The sequence below is a fragment of the Chenopodium album genome, chromosome 13 (genome assembly GCF_948465745.1).
Source record: "Chenopodium album chromosome 13, dcCheAlbu1.1, whole genome shotgun sequence".
In the NCBI taxonomy this organism is placed as follows: Eukaryota; Viridiplantae; Streptophyta; class Magnoliopsida; order Caryophyllales; family Amaranthaceae; genus Chenopodium; species Chenopodium album.
The window spans coordinates 6,849,126-6,870,844 of record NC_137846.1 but is presented as its reverse complement, the minus strand read 5'-3'; the positions used below and the strand labels follow the sequence as shown (position 1 = coordinate 6,870,844).

General features: G+C 35.5%; 1 protein-coding gene across 2 annotated transcripts in view; it reads left to right on the top strand.

Annotated features, from left to right (window-relative positions):
* LOC145574428 (protein ILITYHIA-like) overlaps positions 1-21,719 on the top strand; it is a 31,856-nt gene that overhangs the window by 4,909 nt on the left and 5,228 nt on the right. For both annotated transcript variants that reach the window (XM_081632215.1, XM_081632214.1), the window contains exons 8-47: positions 40-113; positions 770-846; positions 993-1,029; positions 1,102-1,265; positions 3,259-3,442; positions 4,076-4,153; positions 4,658-4,777; positions 4,866-4,925; positions 5,622-5,705; positions 6,034-6,118; positions 6,215-6,384; positions 8,064-8,366; positions 8,450-8,566; positions 8,667-8,768; positions 8,850-8,999; positions 9,503-9,667; positions 9,744-9,920; positions 11,805-11,927; positions 12,047-12,127; positions 12,207-12,323; positions 12,401-12,573; positions 13,091-13,168; positions 13,297-13,444; positions 16,161-16,283; positions 16,384-16,440; positions 16,532-16,642; positions 16,729-16,920; positions 16,988-17,161; positions 18,408-18,518; positions 18,604-18,673; positions 18,796-18,874; positions 19,236-19,338; positions 19,453-19,623; positions 19,716-19,838; positions 19,924-20,037; positions 20,802-20,908; positions 21,060-21,111; positions 21,194-21,300; positions 21,392-21,451; positions 21,530-21,644. In XM_081632215.1, the coding sequence (XP_081488341.1) occupies positions 40-113; positions 770-846; positions 993-1,029; positions 1,102-1,265; positions 3,259-3,442; positions 4,076-4,153; positions 4,658-4,777; positions 4,866-4,925; positions 5,622-5,705; positions 6,034-6,118; positions 6,215-6,384; positions 8,064-8,366; positions 8,450-8,566; positions 8,667-8,768; positions 8,850-8,999; positions 9,503-9,667; positions 9,744-9,920; positions 11,805-11,927; positions 12,047-12,127; positions 12,207-12,323; positions 12,401-12,573; positions 13,091-13,168; positions 13,297-13,444; positions 16,161-16,283; positions 16,384-16,440; positions 16,532-16,642; positions 16,729-16,920; positions 16,988-17,161; positions 18,408-18,518; positions 18,604-18,673; positions 18,796-18,874; positions 19,236-19,338; positions 19,453-19,623; positions 19,716-19,838; positions 19,924-20,037; positions 20,802-20,908; positions 21,060-21,111; positions 21,194-21,300; positions 21,392-21,451; positions 21,530-21,644 (4,736 nt within the window). The remainder of the gene's footprint in view (positions 1-39; positions 114-769; positions 847-992; positions 1,030-1,101; positions 1,266-3,258; positions 3,443-4,075; positions 4,154-4,657; positions 4,778-4,865; positions 4,926-5,621; positions 5,706-6,033; positions 6,119-6,214; positions 6,385-8,063; positions 8,367-8,449; positions 8,567-8,666; positions 8,769-8,849; positions 9,000-9,502; positions 9,668-9,743; positions 9,921-11,804; positions 11,928-12,046; positions 12,128-12,206; positions 12,324-12,400; positions 12,574-13,090; positions 13,169-13,296; positions 13,445-16,160; positions 16,284-16,383; positions 16,441-16,531; positions 16,643-16,728; positions 16,921-16,987; positions 17,162-18,407; positions 18,519-18,603; positions 18,674-18,795; positions 18,875-19,235; positions 19,339-19,452; positions 19,624-19,715; positions 19,839-19,923; positions 20,038-20,801; positions 20,909-21,059; positions 21,112-21,193; positions 21,301-21,391; positions 21,452-21,529; positions 21,645-21,719) is intronic.

Below are 21,719 nucleotides of genomic sequence, written 5' to 3'. Positions count from 1 at the left end.
TATGTCCTCCTAAAGGTTCTTTTTGAATCTGTATTCCAGAGGAGGCTGTTGCAAAAGAGAAGATCTGGTCTTTAGTTGCTCAAAATGAGCCATCATTGGTTCCTCTTTCCATGGTATTGTTTATTTGTACTTGTATGAATTATTCCTGTTTTCTGGTGGTAATGATATTACATTGATTTGTGACTGTTAAAACACTCTGCCTCGGTTTCTTTGTGGTCTCTCTTCCTTCTGTTTTTATCTGTGCTCACTTCCAAAACTAATTTTATTACTATTAATCTCTGTGGGAAACCTGCTGGTGAATTAAATTGCGAACAAATGTGGTATTTGAGTTGTGGTCAACCGTTTGGCTTCATGTGTCACCATATATATATGGAATGCTGTTTATTTTTTTAAAACATTTTGTTCGTTCAGTCAACTGTACAGCCCTTTTTAGTTTTAAATCATCAACAATCACTGTACCTATATGAGGATCTAACCATACAGAAAGCAACCATCTTTATTGAAAAGGCCAAGATGCTCTGTCTCATCTGTACCCCATCCTTTGCCTCAGTGAGAGAGGGAGAGGGAGAGGGACAGAGCATCATTTGGTGTCTCAGTATTACATGCAACTTTGCTGATAGCAGGTTGGTTGCATGATGTTTGGACAGGTTGCTCTTCAGCTTCTACCTTTCTGCATCTTTACTATTATGTATCTTCTTTGTTTGTTATAAAGCTAACTGCTATTATGACAATCATTAAACCTTTTCCATTTGTTGTCTGTTTTGTTTAGGTCCCAAAGCTATCAGGTGAAGATTGTCTGGCTTGTGTTGATCTCCTTCATGTGATGATGATAGACCATACAAAAAGGTTATTTCTGGGCTAACCTCTGTGGTGTCTTTTGTTTTTATTTTATAATACTTTCAATACCTTTCCTTTAGGCTTAAACTGCTGCCCATAATGGCCATGTATATTTTTATGTAGTAATGGGAATTGATTCCTTTGTTGTTGTACAGGACGTTGGAGTCTTTCTCTGTTCAGGCATTGTTTCAGGTAAGCTAGTCAGGTTGCTGGTTGTGTGTTATTGTTCATATAATTGTTGTTATTAATGCAAGTCTTTTACAGTTATTGTTCCATCTTTTGTGCCATCCATCATGGCAAATTCGCAAAGCTGCCTATATAAGCACCAAAAAAATTATTGAAGCAGTTCTCCAGATAGCAGACACACTTTTGAAAGAATTTGCAATTTTTCTTTCAACTGTAGCAGATGCTCGTCTCTTACATACAAGGTATAATGTTTTACCGTGGGCCAGTACTGTCTATAATTACGCTGTTATCTCTTTTACCACTTCATTTATTTTGATATCAAAATTGTTGTTTTTCTGCAAGACTTTAGAATGTAAAAGAATTGTACCATGTTGCAAACAATCTAAGTCTCCTTCCTCAGTCACTTATACTAGAAGAAAGGGGAATGGTAGTAGAGGAAATATTCTCCTGAGTTGTAAGAGGAGTTATTTAGTAATTGTGATAGAAGTTAGTTAGAGTGTTGGAGTAGAGAGCAGATAAGGAAATGTTGAGGTTAATCAGTTGGGGTTGACAGCATACTGAGGGGTACTGAGAAATGTTGGGAGAATTATTACTTGGGAAAGCTCCAACATTATTTCTTACTAGTCTTCCCTAATCCAATCTGTGATTTCATCATTGATTTTTCAAATCCTTCGCCTTAATTTCCTAAAATATTCTGTCTAGTGTGGAAATAGCCAAGGATCATCCTGATTCCAAGCACATACTGTAAGCTATTCAATTGGATTTTTGTTTCTTAAAAAGGTTTCATCTAAACAGCATAAACTACTCAGACCTCATTTTAGCAAATCTCTTGCTCTTTGTGCTCCATAACTACTTATACCACATTTTGGAGGTCATATCAAAATACCATTTCATGCTAAGCAATTATTAAAAGAAATCTCTCACTTTTTAAGAGTTCTGGCTTTCAATTGTTCCGATTGAATCTGGAAATTGGAAAGAAAATATGAAATTGGGTGCTTTTTGTGCTTGTAGTAAAGAGCAATTAGTATGTTGGTCAGGTTTTTGTTAATCAAACTTAACTGAAGTTTACTATACTCCTCCCTTTGTGAACTTTGAGATTTCTTTTGGACTAAAAGCTTGAAGAGATTGAGGGATCCTTTGCCATTAAGAAACCACACAGTATATATAGTTTCTGAGGTTTTGGTTAACCAAAAAGTTACTAGAGTTCTCCCTGTGATAACCTCAAGATCTATTTTGAAATGACAGCTTGAAGAGATAAAGAATTCCTTTGTCATTAAGAAACCACAAAATATAAGTTTGTAGTCTATCAGGAAAAGAAAATTAATAATGGTTGCCTTTCTAGTTTGTGTATTGCCCTTATTTTCGAGGTATTGTTTTTGCAGTCTTGAAAAATTCAAGAGGTGTAAAGACATAATCTTTCCGCCGGGGGAGGGGGGGTGGGTGGGTTGGGGATGGGCTAGATGGAAAACTCATCTTGTGGGGCGAGATTAGGAGTCTGTGTTTGTTGAGGAGGGTGGTTTTTTTTTTTTAAATATTTGGTGTCCTAGTATTTTCCTTGTTGCCTAGTAGCTATTCCTAGGGTGTCTATCACTTGTCTACCCGTTTTCTTTTTGGCCCTTAGTCATTAAAGACAGGTCTTCAGAGGAAAGGCTGGCAGCCTTTGTTGGTATACATGCCTTATGTTTAGATCTATGAAAACTTACTTCTTATTAGGAGAGTGCAAGTTCTTTGTTCTTGCAATATGTCTATTGTGTTAGCTTCATGCTGAACTAAGTAGTTGCAATTATGGGAGATATTTACTAAATTATTTATTTTGGAACACTTCCCATTAAACTACCACATTTTAGGGGCTTAAAGAGAGTAAATCTTAATGTCATTTAGCTTGCATGGCTATCAATTGGTTTGATGCTGTAGTTGTTTGGAAAAGAAAGAGATTTTAGTGGTTGATATTTAGTAAGTCATGGTGGAATATGATTATTTTTATTATTTCTTTATATTACAATATGTGGCTTTGGGGTGAATTGGCAAGCTCAGCCTATTTTTTGTCTCTTTGACTGACATTGATTGTGATTAGTCTGTTCCTTAGTTTTGTAAAATTACTTTTGTAACAGTGAAGCTTCCATGAGATTTAGGGGTTTGTTATAATTTACCTTATATCCCTGCTGTTTTTGATATAGAAAGAAATTATAAGCAAGTTCATGTGGCAAATAGGGTAATTAATTTGTTGTTTTGTAGCGACACAGAAAATGCAGTGGAAGCCTCTGTTTCTTTCCTTCCATCTGTAGAGGTAATGGTGAAGGCCCTGGTAAATATATCTTCTACAGCTGTTGCGGTTGCTCCAGAGACATGCGGTCGTGTCATATTTTGCTCACATCATCCGGCTTTACTTGGCACCGGAAAGAGAGATGGAATTTGGCAGGTAAATTTATTTGCTCAACTGGCTACCTTTTTCATAAATTACTCTGTAATTGTTGATGAATTTTGTTTGAGTTTCTGTTGTTCCCCGGTAAGAATATCTTGCATCCCTGTAAGAATATCTTGCATATAAGGCAGTGAAATTGTTACCTGACCAGTTGTCTGTGCCATTTGACTGAAAATTTTGTGGCCTGAGTTTCTACATTGTTTTATGCTGGTTGGTGTCACTGTTAATATGTTTTCTAGATGTTTGATCGCTATGTCTTACCTACTTTCTCATCCCTGCTTACTACACATGTTTTTTCTTTGTTAAAAAAGGTGTTAGTTCCTAGTATTTTCATGTATGTTTGTGCCTTTTAACTTCTGCATCAGCATATTTCACTCTCAAATATGAGCAGTCCTGGTGAATTAAGCTCCTGATGATTGTGTGGTTAATTCTTGTGCCTTATCATTCTCTTTTTTGATAAGTTATTGCAAAATTTAGCTACAGATGTAATTCTTTATGGTTTAAGATTTTGATGCTTATGAGCTTGTTTTTTGCTGCTCATTTTATGTTATTGTGGTAACAGTTCTATCAGATTCTTTTTTCTTTTTAATCATGCCTGTAATATTCAATAATTTGCTTTTATTTTTCCAGAGAATATCAACATGCTTGCGGACACAGGGTTTTGATGCTCTGAGCATTATTGCTGGAGAGATCAAAAGCATTTGTGAGGTTATTTATCTATCTTTATCTATGATGACTTTAATGTTGTACACTTATACTCTTCATATCTTTTCAAGTCATTGATCTGTGCAATATTAAATTTCAGATGACTATGATCTGACATACCTTAGCATAAGTGTGTGATGCGAAATTTATTTGTGTTCCCAGTCCTTAGTTTTTTTTTTTGGTTAAAATAGGTAAATCAGTCCTTAGTTTAGATTCATTATTCTGATATTTCATTCTCAGCCTGTAAAAAAAAAAAAAAAAAAAAAAAATCCTCCCAAGTGAACTGCTGGCAAGTGTTTGATTGGCCTACTTTGTGGGTAAAATACAATCTTCTTTCGCACTACTTATGTCATGAATGTTCATCTTCTCTATCTGAAGCTCTGAACATTCAGAGAGGCTGCTTGACTTGCTTCTTTCGGGTTCTCACTGTTTTTTTTTATTATCTGAGGACATTTATCGGCCGCTCTCTCGTTTTTTCATATCTTTTGATATTGTTGTTTATTACAGGACCTTGTAGGAACAACAGGATTGATGAGTAGAAATCTTCTTGAACAACAGGGAGCTATTCATTCCTTGTGTACACTGATGACAATAGCTCCAAGTGATACATATTTGGAATTTGAAAAGGTGAATCCCAAGATGTTAGATTATAGAGTTTAAAGACTAATCCTCTGTTTCTCTGTGCTGATCGTCTGTGTACTGTATTACTTTACAGCACTGTAGCAGTCTGCCTGACCGCTATACACATGATGCTCTTTCTCCAAATGACATTAAGGTAAAATTCTATTTCGCTCACCGATTTCATTTATGTGCCACAGCAGTGATTCTTCGCTATTGGTTTGGCTCTATTTGAATCTTGATATTATTAGTAGGGGAAGTTTATTGTTCGCCTTTATTTTGTTTTTGATGGATATTTGACTTGTATAGCACATCTAAAAATGTTTACTTAATTTTATTCTTTATTCCCCTAGAGAAACACACTGGATTTTCCATACCTTGTGTCATACTTGCTGTGAGTATGACTCAGTTTTGGTAGTTTTATAACTATATTTTTCTATGGAATATAATGCAAAATATGTCTGAGATTACATGGAGATATGGAGTTGGTTGCAAATGAAGTATTGAAGCGAGAATTCAGTTTGACATCATCTCGTTTTGTAATTTTCCATTTGTAAAAGGCAAGGTACTGTTAGCTATATTTTGTGTGAAGTGACAAGGTCCAAAGCTCATATGGACATCTCTAAGAGTATTCTACTCTGTATAATTAATATGATTTCCTTTTCCATTCTTGTGTCTTGGGTGTGTGTTAAAGCTGTCATGTTAAAGTGTTCTCTGTTTAACTGTAACTTTTGATGCATTTTTTATGGTATTGTGCAGCATACATAATGACAGCTCTATAGTAACATCAAGCTTGACTTGTGTTTGTAGCCTCCCATTAAATCTCTTATTTATGACATATTTCTGATTTCAGATCTTTAATACCCCAGAGGGTACTCTCTCAAGTGAGGTTGGTGTATATGTTGCTGCCAGGGACTCTGAAGAACAGGGAAGCAAGGTGATCTTCTCCTTAAATTTAATTGACTTCTGAATTTTGATAAATAATGGGATGTATAAATTTGCGAAGGAAAACAATATTGAATTTGTCTTTATTTTCAATTTTAAAATATTCTAAAAATATCTTGCTGCTTGAATGATATTGATTGAAGATAATTTCCTAATTTTATTGCTTAATTGGTATGTTACCAAAAGTGTCGTAATAACTTTGGTTGCCTGTTATGTGGTATGACATGGCAAGCGAGCTTGCACTATGAGAGGGGACCATTTGGGGCTTGCTCTCCTCTCATTATTTATTTATTTATGTTTTCTCTTATGGGTTTTTCCAGGAACACGTGAGCTCCAACCACTCTGTACGAAAAGATGCTGCTGGGCCAGGCAAGAAAGACTCTGGAAAAACAGCAAAAAAAAATGGTCAAACTTTTAGAATCTCTTCTTCTTTATTATCTTCATGATGACTTCTCAGCATGAGTGCAAACATTTATTGTTTGTGTTTTGTAATGTGTGTAGACAAGGGCAAGACTGGTAAAGAAGAGGCACGAGAACTTATCCTAAAGGAGGAGGCTTCTATAAGGAAGAAGGTCAAGGCCATACAAAGGAATCTTTCTTTGGCTTTAAGGGCTCTTGGTGCGATGGCCATCGCCAATCCTATATTCGCGCACAGTCAACTGGCATCCATGGTTGCTATCTTGCTGTTATTATTTTTGCTTTCATATACTCAGCCATTTGAATAGATTTCATTTTTATCATCTCTAGTTTGATATAAGTGTTTTATTTTGCTTCAAATTAACTGTCATCTAAAGTTTTACAAAAATTTTTATACCCTTATTTTGCTTTAAGACAAGTGTTAGATTTATCGAGCATTGAAGTCATTATTTTTTCTCTATGTTAACCTTTAATATCACATATATATGGAACTGGAGGGAGCATTTTGATTTTATTATTGATGGCCATCTCAAAATAACATTCTAGAGAAACCTCTGAACTTCTGAAGAGTAATAAGTGGCAGTGGGATTATTTGTTATTTGTGTATCTATTGTATTGGTGGACCGTGGACGAGAATAAAGTTGTGGTTAGTGTTGAATTAGAGCCTTAGAGGCTTAAGTTAGAATCTCCGGTGTTTTAACTATTTAGACTTAGTCATAGCAAGTTCTTGCTAGGAGGGGTTTGAGTTGCGATTGATTATTGTGTGGCACTGTGATTGTAGCATACTTCTAAAGTAAGAGGGAAATTTCTATATGACATAGACTAGCGTTGTTAGATGGATAAATCTGTTGGGTATATAGGAAGGATTACATTAGAGAGGTGAGTGTTGTAGAGATGGTATAGGAACACCTTAATGACTGGGATTAAGAATGAGATATATGGATGAAGATTTTAGTGTTGGATATTGAGGATAATGCAAGGGAGAAATGGTTATGTTGGTTTGATCATGTGAAATGGAGAACAAAAGTTGCCATAAAGAAATGTAGAAAGTTGGGATAGTAGGATATAGAAGAAGCTGAGGGAGGTTAAGGGTGATATGGATGGGGAGAATAAAGATTAGATTGAATTAATTGGATTTTCGTTAGCATTTAACATTTGATAGGAGGAAAAGGAGAGGATATTGATGTCAATGACCATTGGAGGTAAAATCATTGTTCATAAAGCCGATCTCGATTATTGGGATTACAGCTCTGTTGTTTTTTGTTTGTATTTTGTCAATGGACTAATGGAGGTGCTTTATTAGGTGGTGGAGGTTCTAGATTTGACTGACTGCAATGATGGGATCACAGATCCTTTGGGGCCGTTTTCTTGTATAATGTTCTTTCTAATGCTTCATGCTACAAAAAAATATTTGGAAGGAAAAGGTTCCTCTTAAAAGTGTGGGCTTTTGTGTGGTTGGTGATTATGTGTATTTTCATGTGTGGTGAGAGAAAACTTCCTGCGGTTTTCATGGGTTTCTTTCTCTCCTGTTTTGTTGCGGGTAAAAGGAGCTTAACGTGTGTTGTTATGGTTTATTGGTTGAATGCGACTCATTAGTTACAATTCTTGTATTTTTACTGGAAAACCAGTATTGAATTAAAAACCCAACGGGGGGAATAATGTAGGAGACAAAGCTGTGCTCCAACAGCAAATAGAGACTACTAATTATCCCAATAGTACATATTGTTTGTGAAAAGTCAACTGGTACAATACTTTTTCGGAGGGACTCCAGTAAATTGTTTAATCTGGTCCCAGTTAATTGAGATATTTAATACATGATTCTTCACATTTTTATGTTGTCATGCTTTGATATATTCTTCGTTAATCTAAGTGTAGCACTTTGAACTGCCATTGTTACCTTACGATGCTTATACTCTATGATATTAAAATTCAGGTAAAGTTTGTCAATCCTCTTATTCGATCACCAATAGTGGGCGATGTTGCTTATGAAACTTTGGTGAAGCTTTCCCAATGTATTGCTCCTCCACTCAAAAATTGGGCTCTTGACATTGGTACTGCCTTAAGACTAATTGAAGTAGAGGAAAGCCACATTATATTGGATCTTATCTCAGTAATTGACAATGAAGAGTCAAATGAAAGGCCTTCTCTTGGTCTTTTTAATAGAGTAGTGAATGGATTTACAGTTTCATGTAAATATGGACCTCTTCCGGTGGACACCTTTCTATTTGTCTTCCCAGTAAGTTTTGAATATTTTTAATACTATGATAATGTTCGCTTTTTCTGGCTCTAAACTCTAAAACTATGAAACTCTGTTTACAGATTATGGAGTGGATTCTTTTGTCACCAAAGAAAACAGCTGTTCATGATGCGGTGCTTCGAGTCCTGTATCTACATACTGATCCAATATTGCCTCTTCCGAGGCTGAGAATGTTATCAGTTAAGTGATAGCAGCTTAAAGTTTCTAAATTAATTGTGTCGTCACATTGCCTTTCTCTGTTTGCATTTCCTGATAATCTTTATGATCCATTCCGTATAGGTTCTGTATCATGTTCTTGGTGTAGTTCCTAGTCATCAAGCAGCGATTGGATCAACTCTGAATGAGCTGTGTTTAGGCTTGAAGCCAGACGAAGTTGCATCTGTATGTGCTGCATTTTTTCAACGTAATCTTGTTTAACTTTGTCTTTGGTTTATATTTTTTTGGTTACCTTTTTTTGCACAGGCACTTTATGGTGTGTATGCTAAAGATGTTCATGTAAGAATGGCCTGCTTGAATGCTGTAAAATGTATTCCTGCTGTCTCTAGTCGCTGTGTTCCCGAGAATGTTGAGGTTGCTACAAGTATATGGATTTCGTTGCATGATCCAGAGAAGGTTTGTCTTGGAACTTGAACCATGATATTTCCTTTGAGTTACTGTGAATTGTCTACCTGTGGTAACTATAGCTTCATTTGGTTAGTTTTTGTAAGCTAGTCAGTCAATTGCTTATTCCATATGATGAATGCTTGGAAAACAAGGATAAGAGTACTGTTTTGTAAAACATTGGGAATGTGCTTACTGTTGTAATGTTCAGCTGTTTGTTTTTAGTGTATCTATATCTGGCCTTAGGGAGCAAATTGGCTGGGTAATGCTGATACTCTCTCTCTCCTTTTTGTGCATCATAATCCATCCCTTGCTTATTGATGTGCATTAGCTTGGTTATTCTTGAGCTGGGCGCATTGCTTAAAGTTTGTAAAAATAAGAATGTGGAGATATACCATCTGTGCTCTGCTATTTACTTTGTAAATCACGATACCTAATTAACATGCTGTTTGTTCTGCTCTGTCATGTCCATAAGCATTCATTTGATTTTATTGTTTTTTTAAAAAAACTTTCAGTCAGTTGCTGAAGCTGCAGAAGATTTATGGGATCGTTATGGAGTTGAACTTGGGACTGATTATTCAGGACTTTATAAAGCACTTTCACATATTAACTATAATGTCCGTTTGGCTGCATCAGAAGCACTAGCTGCTGCTTTAGATGAACACCCTGATACTATACAGGTAATTGTACGTAGTAGCTATTTCTTCAAAATAGGTTAGCTTTTTCCCATTTTATTTCATTTCATTTTATTGACAGGAATGCCTTGCAACTCTATTTTCCTTATACATACGTGATGCTGGTGTTGAGGATGGACATATTGATGCTGGGTGGCTAGGCAGACAGGGAGTTGCATTGGCATTACATTCTGCTGCTGATGTATTAAGAACCAAAGACCTTCCTGTTGTCATGACATTTCTGATTTCACGAGCACTGGTTAGTCATTGTTTCAGTTCCTACTTCCCTTGCATTTTTGCATGATATGTGTGTGCACAAGTCCCCAAATCATTTTGGGAATAAGGCTTTGTTGTTGTTGTTGTTGTATGTGTGTGCACAAGTATATGTGTCCTCTCCTTGCTCTGTTTCTTTTGGTGTTCCTTTTGAGTACTTATTGCTTTTCTTGGTCTAATATTTATTAAAATAATATTATTTGCGGAGTGAAAGATCTCATAGTGTTGGTGTGTAGAGTTAAGGAGTCCGTTCTAGACTCTGATTCCTTGGTGATTGGATTCAAAATATTGTGAAATTTTTCTATAGATCATGGAGAGACTCTCTGAGTCATATTCTGGTGGAGTTACTCTTTCAAAAGTTTCACATGCTGGCAAGTTGTCATCATTTTGGATGATGTGCTGCTTATCTAGACTCTGCTTGCAAGTGTTTAGTAATTTTTTTTTTTTATTTCATTTCTTTTCCTTTCCGTTTAGTTTCAATCACTGAATCAATCAATCACTCAAAGCCTGGATGCCATAAGTGGGGTCGGCATAATGCTTCAATGTTCACTTGGGGCATTGTGTATTTTATTCCTTGTTGTCAATAATATGACATGTAATTTGGGTCAATTCCCAAACAGAAAATATGTTGCATGTCTTAGAACTTTGGTCTGTAATTTGGATTGGTTGGTGACACAGTTAGTTGTCTTAGTCCAATCCAATGACCAGCGTATTGAATATGTTGAAGAATTTTAATCACAAGGAAATTGCAGATTCTACTAGCAGATGTGGAGTAGATCATTGTCAGTTGTAATCATCTTTTTATTTTTATTTTTATTTTTTGGGTATGGAGAGAGCCACAAAGGCCCCCCTCTCCCCCCCCCCCCCCCCCCCACACACACACACACAAGACTTTAATCGGCTAAATTAGCTGCCATCCACAATTGTTATCAGCTTCATCTCTTCTCCTTTTCCTTGTCAATCCCTTGGGTTAGTCTCTGTGATGTGAGTTAGGGTGTTTGTAATTGGATGTCAGTAAAATGGGTTGGGTTAATCCCTCTCTTAATAAGTTAATCTATCTATACTTATATATTAAAAAGCGTTCCTAAATAGAATATGTGCCATGTGGCACCTTTCACTTGTATTAGATGTATGCTACATCACCTTTCATATGTATTGTATGCCACATCATCCATAATACTATGACATCTTTGCTAGTTTTAATGACAATAAAAATGTTTATTACAAGGTTTGAACACAAGACCAATAAGAAATGAATTGATGTTCTTACCATCTTTGCTATCTTTCAATTATGCTCCACATTCAATTTTAATATACTAAATACTTTGTATTAAACATCAATGTGAGAGTACTTATTTAGTTTTATGGTTATTATTGCTCACTTTTATTTTAATTATATAGTTTATAGTTTATAGTTTATAGCTCAAATATTATGTATTGATATTCAAAGTAAAACTCGGTGCATCGCCCGGGCCACACACTTGTAATTATATCAAAAGTAGAGACTTGTTGGCTTCTTGACTTTACTCATGTGCATACTTAATCCAGTCTGAGTGTAGCTGCGTCATATGCATCTGGCATCTACATACCTGAGTCTAGGAGAAATTTTAGTGTAAGGGATCCTCAAACTAGTCTAGGAGTAGTTGAAAAGGCACAATTTGATGGATACTTTCATCTAATGTGTGCTTGTAGATACTTGATAACAGAAAACCATTTACCAATTGAGCATGCATTCTGTATCAGCCATGGGTAAGGTCCCTATTTAGGTACAATGTATTTACATTGTGAAGCTGGTTATGCTCTTATAATTATTCTACATATATCTTTGTTTCAACTAATAACGAAATATCTGTGGTTATTGATTGTTTAGGCTGATCCCAATGGAGATGTTCGTGGGAGAATGATCAATGCTGGTATATTGATTATAGACAAGCATGGGAGAGATAATGTTCCCTTGTTATTTCCAATTTTTGAGAATTATCTCAACAAAAAGGTTCATTGATTACAGATTTTCTGTAATTTTCTTAGAATGTTATATTATATTATATATATTATGTGACTGTTTAGATGTATATTTATATGATAAGTTTCGTATTTTGCTTTGTTATTCAGGCTTCTGATGAGGAAATGTATGATCTTGTCCGTGAAGGTGTGGTTATTTTTACTGGGGCTTTGGCAAAACATTTGGGAAAGGTGTTGTGCACTTTTATTTCTCTTCTATTAATTAATTTGTTTGTTGTGCCACTGAATGTAAAATTTATTCTTCTGACAGGATGACCCTAAAGTCCATGCAGTTGTTGAGAAATTGCTTGATGTGCTCAATACTCCCTCTGAAGCTGTGCAGAGGGCAGTCTCATCTTGCTTGTCTCCACTAATGCCAGCTAAACAGGTATTTTATGCCTCTTAATTTTACTAACGATTCTCTGTAGGAAATTACCATACCTAATCCACAGTTCTCTTTTACAGGAAGATGGCCCACTTCTTGTTTCAAAGCTTCTTGGTCAAATGATGAAGAGTGAAAAATATGGAGAACGTCGTGGAGCAGCGTTTGGACTTGCTGGGGTTGTCAAGGGATTTGGAATTTCTTGTCTGAAGAAGTATGGTATTGTGCCTGCCTTACGCGAAGGCCTTACTGACAGGTGCTCTCTTTGTTCTTTTTGTGTATGATGCTGCATTTTTGTACCCACATGTTTTGTTGGCTTGTAAGCAATGCTCTGCGGTAAGTAAATTTTTCAGCATGTTTGTCTGAACAATTCTGCTGATACAATTAATGAGAAGCCTCGGAGTTGGTTTTGGTGCAGTGTGTGGTCTTGTGGTGGTGATCTGCAATACTCTTCATTCTTGACTATTCTACTTGACATCATTAGTAGGATGTTCGATGGAGATTGAGCTTTGTGTTATAGTGTTCTTTAAGTTAGGGAAGGTTACATTCCTCTTCCTTTCAGAGGATATCATCACGCTCAAGGAGGCATGCTGATTTTGGGCTCATTTCTGATTTTTGGATTAATATTGGTGATTCATGCAATTCAGGCTGAAGTCGCCTCCTATGTGCTAGATGAGGATAGCTATCTTGACTGACGGTGTTCCTAAGGGTCTTTTCTTTACTTCTTTTTAAAACTATGTGTTCACTGATTTAATAATTTGTTCACTTTGTAGGACCTCTGCAAAGTGTCGTGAGGGGGCGCTGCTTGGATTTGAGTGTCTCTGTGAGAAGCTTGGAAAACTATTTGAACCGTATGTCATTGTTCCTTGTAATGAACTACAGTCCATGCTTTTGGCTTTTTGTGTCCATGCTATTATCAGGCATACACTTTAAAATATCCCATCGTTTGCCCCCTTCTGACCGCACTTTTTATGTCCAGCTATGTGATTCAAATGCTTCCTTTACTCCTGGTGTCTTTCTCTGATCAAGTTAACGCTGTCCGTGAAGCTGCTGAGTGTGCTGCACGTGCAATGATGTCGAATCTTTCTGCTCAGGGGGTCAAGCTTGTTCTCCCTTCGCTGCTAAAGGTGCATTTCATTGTCGACTTGTTTTTTCGACCTAGTGAACGGTTATGAATCAGAACCTTAAAGTCTTATGGTTCGGATGTTCAGCTTATTTGGAAATCACAGAGTGAGGTTTCAATTTAGACTGTGTAGCCGTGTAGTGTTGAAGTGTGAACAATTAAATCACCCAGCTAACTGATATATCTATAAATATAATATTATTAAAACTAAAAGGGACAACATGGTATTGCCATGTGTCATCCCTTACCTCAAGATGATTTGGCGCCACATGAATCCTTCGTTTCATCCTATGTGTCATTACTCTTTGCCTACACATATTGTATTAATGTACAATCTCCTATAAAAACTCTTCATATGCATAACTTTCTTATAGTAATTATTTTAGTTTACTAGAAAACTCTTCATATGCATAACATCCCTATTTAATTTTCAGCTATAAATAGTATCATGTAACTCCTTAGTAAATTACACAATAATCTATCATCTAATTTGTAAGTAATTTATTAATATTATTTAGTTATGCAAAGTACTACCTCCGTTTCACAATATGTGCAACAAATGAGTTTTTTATATCTTACAAAAAATACCCAATTGTTGCACATAATGTGAAACGGAGGTAGTATAATGAATAAACCTACCACTTTGCCTCTTTAGTTTTGAGTATGGTTGACTAATCAAATTACTTTTTATTTTTAAGTGTACAGAATATTCACTCATAATGTTTTATAAAAAATTTGAGTCAAATTTGGTACATCCTATATATTCGAGCAAAATTAAATAGTTATATATATTCATTATATAATTATTACTATATTTTCATTCACTTATAAATACGGTTGAACATTAACCTTCTAAATTTAATGTTCAAACTTATAAATTTAAAATGATCCGGGGCATCTCCTGAGCAAATAACTAGTTTTTTTCCTTTATTTCATACTAACTATTTTTTTTTTTTTTTTTTTTTAGAAAAAAAATTGCTAGATTTTTACTAGCACACTTGTCAATGTACAACTTTGATCATAAGAATTACTTCCTCCGTTTTTTTAGATGAAACATTTTTTTTTTTCATGTTTTACAAGGCATCTTCAACCTTTATTATCTTTAAATATTAACTATTAGATGTTTAGAAAGTGCTTCCTCTGTTTTTTTTAGTTGACATAGTTTGACTTTTACAATATTCACACACTACACTTTGACTTGTTTTTGTGATTTATAGATATGATAAAATATAGTCATGTGGGATCTTATTTGAATAATCTCGATATATATTTTATTAATTTCCACTTTTTTATAATTATAAAATCTTAATAATTAAAGATATTAATTGTTTAAAACATGCGTTGGCAAGCGTGATAATAGAAAAGTGTCAACTAAAAAAACAGAGGAAGTATAAATTAAAGCGAATCTACTAAAACCCTTAATGACTATGATAGTATGTTAAACGAATCTAACTATACATCAGATGACTGTCCAAGTATATTAAATCATTGCGGCGCGCTCTCGTCTAGGGGTGACGAAGGTGCAAGCCAAGTGTATGAATGGCCTGTGACATAGAGCGACCCAAGTAAGATAGGTGTATGAGGGATACTCTTGTCTATTTGTGACAGAAGTAGCGACAAGGGTCGATTGGGGCTTGTGATTGTTGAGGAAGTCGAGGCGCTCAGAAGGACAAGTAAGTTGAATCTGTTTGATGGGTCTCTATGGCAGGCGCTTTAAGATCAAGTTAGGCACTAGTATAAAGGCCTACAACAACACAAGATTTAAAGCTAATGATTGGAGCCTGGATTTCATTAATTACTTGCTCCCTAAAGAGCTTTGTGTTTTATTTTACAATATTTTCCCAGTAAACACGAGTTGACTGTAACGGAATAATCCTACCTACAATCTAACTACAGCCTAGACTACTTAAAGCAAAGTCCCAGAGGTATTACATAAGGTAAAAGTAAGTAAAATGAAGAAAAATACAGAAAGGAAAGAGGTCAATTCTAACACTATGGCTATGTTTTTCCCCATGAAAAATTATTAACATCAGAGAATGTATTGTGTGTGAATGGTGCAAACTTAAAAGTGTTATCATCTTAAAAATACTGATGAAGTTTTTATTATCCATTTGTAAAAACTAATACCTCTGTTTCTATTTGATTGTCCTTTTTAGATATTCCAATGCTTATGGAAGCTAATATTTTCTTAAGAGTAAAAATATATACTATAAACATAGTCATGTGGGATCTTGTTAGATTCGTCTTGAATTTTAGTTTCTAAATATGTAATCTATATCTTTTGTAGTACGTAACTTGAGATATTTTAATTGCAATATTACATTGAAAACTGTGCAAATCGCAAATAGGGGATAACAAAAAGAAAAGAGGTAATTTATAATTTGAAATCATGAAAAACTATAGGGAAACCTTTTTTGTAAAGGATCTTGATTGGAACTAATTCAACATCATTCTACTTGTTGATTCGTGCTTGTGTATTAAATTTCTTTTCACCTTGTATTTTTACGCAATCACCATATTGTTAGTTGTACTTTGATGGTCGTGCTGGTGCCATTTCATATGTCGCATTATTAAGCTTTTCTTCCATTCATTAATTTGCTCTTCATTGGATTGCTATCATGAGTAACATATTGAATAATTTGTTTATTTTTGGTGTTTATGTTTTTTTAGACATTCTGGTGTTTCTCTAATTCTTATGCTAGTTTTTTTGGTCTGGCTAGGGTCTTGAAGATAAGGCTTGGAGAACTAAACAGAGTAGTGTGCAGCTACTTGGTGCAATGGCATATTGTGCTCCTCAACAACTGTCACAATGTTTGCCTAAGATTGTGCCTAAATTGACAGAGGTTAGTTTCATTGCGATTATGACATTTCTTTTGAAAATGTGGTTTAGTTATAGATATACAGCTTACTTCCCATGATATTAAAGTAATGGTGATGTGACAGGTGTTGACAGATACCCATCCAAAGGTCCAGTCAGCTGGCCAAACTGCACTTCAGCAGGTAAGATCTGAAAAACTGGACATTCTGCTTATCCAGCTAGTCAGTGCTAGACAATAGATATATTTAAAAAACTTTCCCCCTTCCTTTTCAGGTTGGAAGTGTGATAAAAAATCCTGAAATTGCTTCCTTGGTTCCTACTCTGCTGACGGCACTTTCTGATCCCAATGATCATACAAGAATTGCTCTTGACATTCTTCTCCAGGTAAGCCTATTCATTTTACTTTATAACTCATGTGACTTACGATTGTTAAAACATTCTTTTCTCTGATATTCAGTGTTTGATTGCAGACTACCTTTGTCAACACTGTTGACGCTCCTTCACTTGCTCTTCTGGTACCAATTGTTCATAGAGGGTTGAGGGAAAGGAGTGCTGAAACTAAGAAGAAAGCTGCCCAAATTGTTGGTAATATGTGCTCATTAGTTACGGAGCCTAGAGACATGATACCTTATATTGGCTTGCTCCTTCCTGAAGTAAAAAAGGTATATATGCTTAGATATATCCCCTGAATACTTAGTCTTGGTTTGTAATATCTGTGCCTCTATGCAGGTTCTTGTTGATCCAATACCTGAAGTTCGGTCTGTGGCTGCTAGGGCACTTGGCTCCCTTATAAAAGGACTGGGAGAGGAACACTTCCCTGACCTTGTTCCATGGCTTCTGGAAACGCTTAAATCTGATGGAAGTAATGTTGAACGTTCTGGTGCTGCACAGGGATTGAGTGAGGTGGGTTTACTGGGGAAAAATAGGCCTCCTTTCTGCCTTTTCAATTTGTTTTCTATAAAATGTTAATTTTTTCTTATGATAGTGTTTTTGGTTGATATTCAACATTGTGATTTGTTGCATACAATAATTTACTATAGGATATTTGAGCCTACGTTCTCCTCCTTTGTCCCTGACCCCCTCTGCTAGTCTCTTTCTTGATCCTTGTCTATCACTAATCCTTGAACCCTTGATTTGGGGCTTCTTAAATCATCACCAAAGCTATTAAACTGATTAACAGGGTGAGTCTGCCCTTTTTATATCCAATCATACTTCTTTTACAGCTCTCCTCTAATTCATATGGGAGACTGAAACCATTAAGTATCAGGCCATATGTTGCTCTCTTCAAAGTTCAAAGCCTTATATTTGCTTATCATTTTTGTTATATACGGAGTAGTTATTTTCTCAATCTGATATATTTAAGTATTATTATTTTATAATATATCAATAACTATCTAGCAAATTGTTTCTTTGAGTAAATATATATTGCTAGGACTGTGATCTGTCATGAGTGTGTACAATGCTAATGTTCCTTATACTGTTGCTAAATATTATTTTATGTACTCCCTCCGCCCCTTTATTAAATTCCTATTTTTAGCATTTATTCCTCACATAATAGAGAAAAGTAGGAATCTAATTAAGAGACGGAAGGAGTATTACTTCTTATGTTTTTTTAACTATTTGACTTTTACACTATTCACAAACTACACTTTGACTAGCTTTTGTGACTTATAGCTACGATAAAACATAGTCAAGTGGGATCTTGTTTGAATTGTCTCAATACATATTTCATTAATATACACTTATTATAAATTTACAATGTCAAGATTAGACATATTCATCGTTAAAAAAGTGTGTTGGCAACTTGCAAGCATGATGTAAGAAAGATGTCAACTAAAAAAAGGGAGGTAGTACTTGTGTTACATTATTCTAATATCTTACTATGCTCGTCTTACTGATGTTCCTTTTCTTAGATGAAGGATTCTTTAGCAGTTTCTTCTAAAATTCATTTTATAGACTGTGTTACCTTACCATCATTCGAGCATGAAAAGTTTGTCTTGTATTGGTATCGACTTTTAATACTACGTATTTTAGATATGATGTCTTTTTCAGACTGGTTGCTAGTGTATTATATTTTTATTGAAAGGAAATTTTTTCGCTCTGTAATATCATATTTAGTGATTATTCTCTGTTTTGTCTCTCTTATTAGGTTTTGTCTGCTCTTGGTATTGAGTACTTTGAGCACATTCTTCCAGATATAATAAGAAATAGTGCTCATCAAAAAGGTTATGTTCGGGAAGGTTATTTGACTGTCTTCAAGGTAATAACAACTTCCGAACTATGTGGTATGTTTAGATAAAAAGATTGTCTTTTAAATGTGTGATCTAATTTGAATTTGTTTGTAGTTTTTGCCAAGGTCTCTTGGTGTACAATTTCAGAACTATTTGCAGCAGGTGTTGCCTGCTATACTTGATGGTTAGTAGACTTCTGAAAGTTGATCTATGATATTTTTTTTTCACAGTCTAATCCTTTGTATACACAGTCCTTACCCTCCTCCTCGTCCTTTTTAACTTTTATTAATCTCAATTGTTGTTTAGGTCTTGCTGATGAAAATGAATCAGTTCGTGATGCGGCTCTTAGTGCTGGACATGTTCTTGTTGAGCACTATGCAACAACGTGAGCACTTTTTATTTTATTTTTCCAACCCTTTTTTAAACTTCCCTTTTCTCTGATACTAGTTCAAATTTTTCATTCATTGTTATGCTTTTTACCTGAATACATTCTTTTGTTTACTAATTCTCCCCAACCACCATCCATTCTTAGCCCCCTCTCCCTCCAAATGTTTGGGGTTTCATGTTAACCATGTACAAGTGATGGCTAAATCCTAAGGACTGTTATTTTCTGAAACCAAAAACTCTGGATTTTCTGGGCTTAGTCTTTTTTGAACATATTACTATATGTCTATATGAGCCTGAAATTATGAAGTCGTTAGGCTAATATTTATCTCCTGTGCTATGCTTTGCTATAATTTTTTCAGGTCCTTGCGTCTGCTACTTCCTGCTGTTGAGGATGGAATTTTTAATGATAGTTGGCGTATTAGACAGAGCTCAGTCGAGCTTTTGGGAGACTTGTTGTTTAAGGTGTATTTTTAGAGGATTATTTCCCTTTTTCTTTAATTTCTCTGTTTGAAATAGTTGAGATCATATCGCTCTCTTGTTCTCTCCAACCAAAGAAAAGTTTTATTTCCTCTGTAGGTTGCTGGTACTTCTGGGAAAGCATTGCTCGAGGGAGGTAGTGATGATGAAGGAGCTAGTACAGAAGCACAAGGACGTGCTATTATAGAGGTGCTTGGTAGAGAAAAACGTAATGAAGTGCTTGCAGCCTTATACATGGTTCGGACTGATGTCAGTGTATCAGTGCGTCAGGTACATATCCAGTTTTAAGAATTTCAAAACACTTAATTGTTCTCTATTTTGGTCAAACTTTTGATAATTTGTTTGTGTTCTTGTTTTTATAGGCTGCTTTGCATGTATGGAAGACCATAGTAGCAAATACCCCTAAGACGCTCAAGGAAATTATGCCTGTATTGATGGATACCTTGATATCCTCACTTGCATCACCATCTAATGAAAGGCGACAGGTTTGTTAATGTTTAATGCTGTTCTCAGTTAAAGAATTTAATTTGTGAACTATGTACATTACTTGCTCTTGTGTTTGTCTACTAGGTTGCAGGAAGGGCATTGGGTGAGCTTGTTAGGAAGCTTGGTGAAAGAGTGCTTCCTTTGATTATACCTATTCTATCTAGTGGACTAAAAGACCCTGATTCTGGCAGAAGACAAGTATGAAATATCCCCAACTTTTGCGTCTGCATTCAACCAACTTTGTTACTTGTTGGGATGTGCTTTTGTGTAATACCTGTCAATATACTGTTACTGGGTACACACTTAATTGGTCATTGTGATTTGGGTTAAGCTGTCGTGATGTTTGAAAAAATGGTCTTGTTATGTTAGCTAACTTTTATTGTTACAATATTTCGAGTGAAATCTGCATAAATAAGTTATCTGCGTCTTTTTGTGTGGCTTTGTCCATTCTAACATATATTGGTCTGTAGTTGCTGCTATTATATGAATCAAATTACTGGATAGACACTGTGCTCTTAGACCACCCCCCCCCCCCCCCCACCCCCCGAGTTGGGTTTGTGCTTTATGACACGTTGCCTGATGTAGCTATTTGTATTGGCATCCTTCCACTTATACCTGCACATTGATTTACAAAAATAAATATACAATGTGTGTGGCGTTGTGATTTTATATAACACATACAATTCAGGTTATTTACCTAATTCCCTCTGCAACTAGACTATGAACTTCTGATGCTGGAGATAAGTTTCCAGTTATTTGTGTTTTTAAGATTAAAAAAATGTTTGTATTTGTGTTGCCAATTGCCATTGCTATTTTATTGGTCCTATATGTTTATCTATAATAATCCTTATGTGCTTGCTTTTATCTTTTACTAAGTGGAAGTTATATTGATGCCTGCGGTAATGGTGATTACAATGAAGTTAAATTGATAGCTTAACTTATATGGCTTATTTGGTGGGCAGGGTGTTTGCATTGGTTTGAGTGAGGTGATGGGGAGTGCTGGCAAGAGTCAGTTGTTGAGCTTTATGGATTCACTTATCCCTACAATTCGGACTGCACTTTGTGACAGGTTTGTAAATCATGCATTGTTGTGGAGATTCACTTGAAGTTGGTAAAAGATGTTCATTGTTAGCACTACAAGATTGTAGGCAAAGACTTACTAGTTTAGAGCTCCAAATTAGTACCCTTTTATGACAATGATTTTTTCCTTGCATCAACAGTGAGCAGGAGGTCCGTGAGTCAGCAGGCATGGCATTTAGTACTCTATACAAGGTTTTATTTGCATCTTTTACTGTCCTTAATCTATGTCTGAAAGATTGAAGCTACTAATGCCATACTATAATACTATCTACAGAGTGCTGGACTGCAAGCAATTGATGAGATTGTTCCTACTCTTCTGCATGCTTTAGAGGATGATGATACCTCTGACACTGCATTAGATGGTCTTAAGCAAATTTTAAGGTTAGTTTCCTTGTTCGTGAGACACATTGGTAATCATTTTTCTTCCGTAATAAGTAGCTGATCCTTTCATCCTTGAATATGGTATTGTTAGTGTGAGGACTGCTGCAGTATTACCGCACATCTTGCCCAAGCTGGTTCAACTTCCCCTCAGGTATGTATAACTGTGTGATGTTATCATGTATTCCCTCTCCAAAGATTTATTTCCTTATGTTTCTTACTCTTGTGTTAGTGAATTTAATGCACATGCTCTTGGAGCTTTGGCGGAGGTTGCTGGGTCTGGTCTGAATTTGCACCTTAATACTGTTCTTCCTGCCCTGCTGTCTGCAATGGGTGATGACAATGTGGTTTGTGGCATCTAAAACATTTATTTGCTTCTTCCTGCCAATACATGTTGATTTTCCTTTATGAGCTGTGCCAAT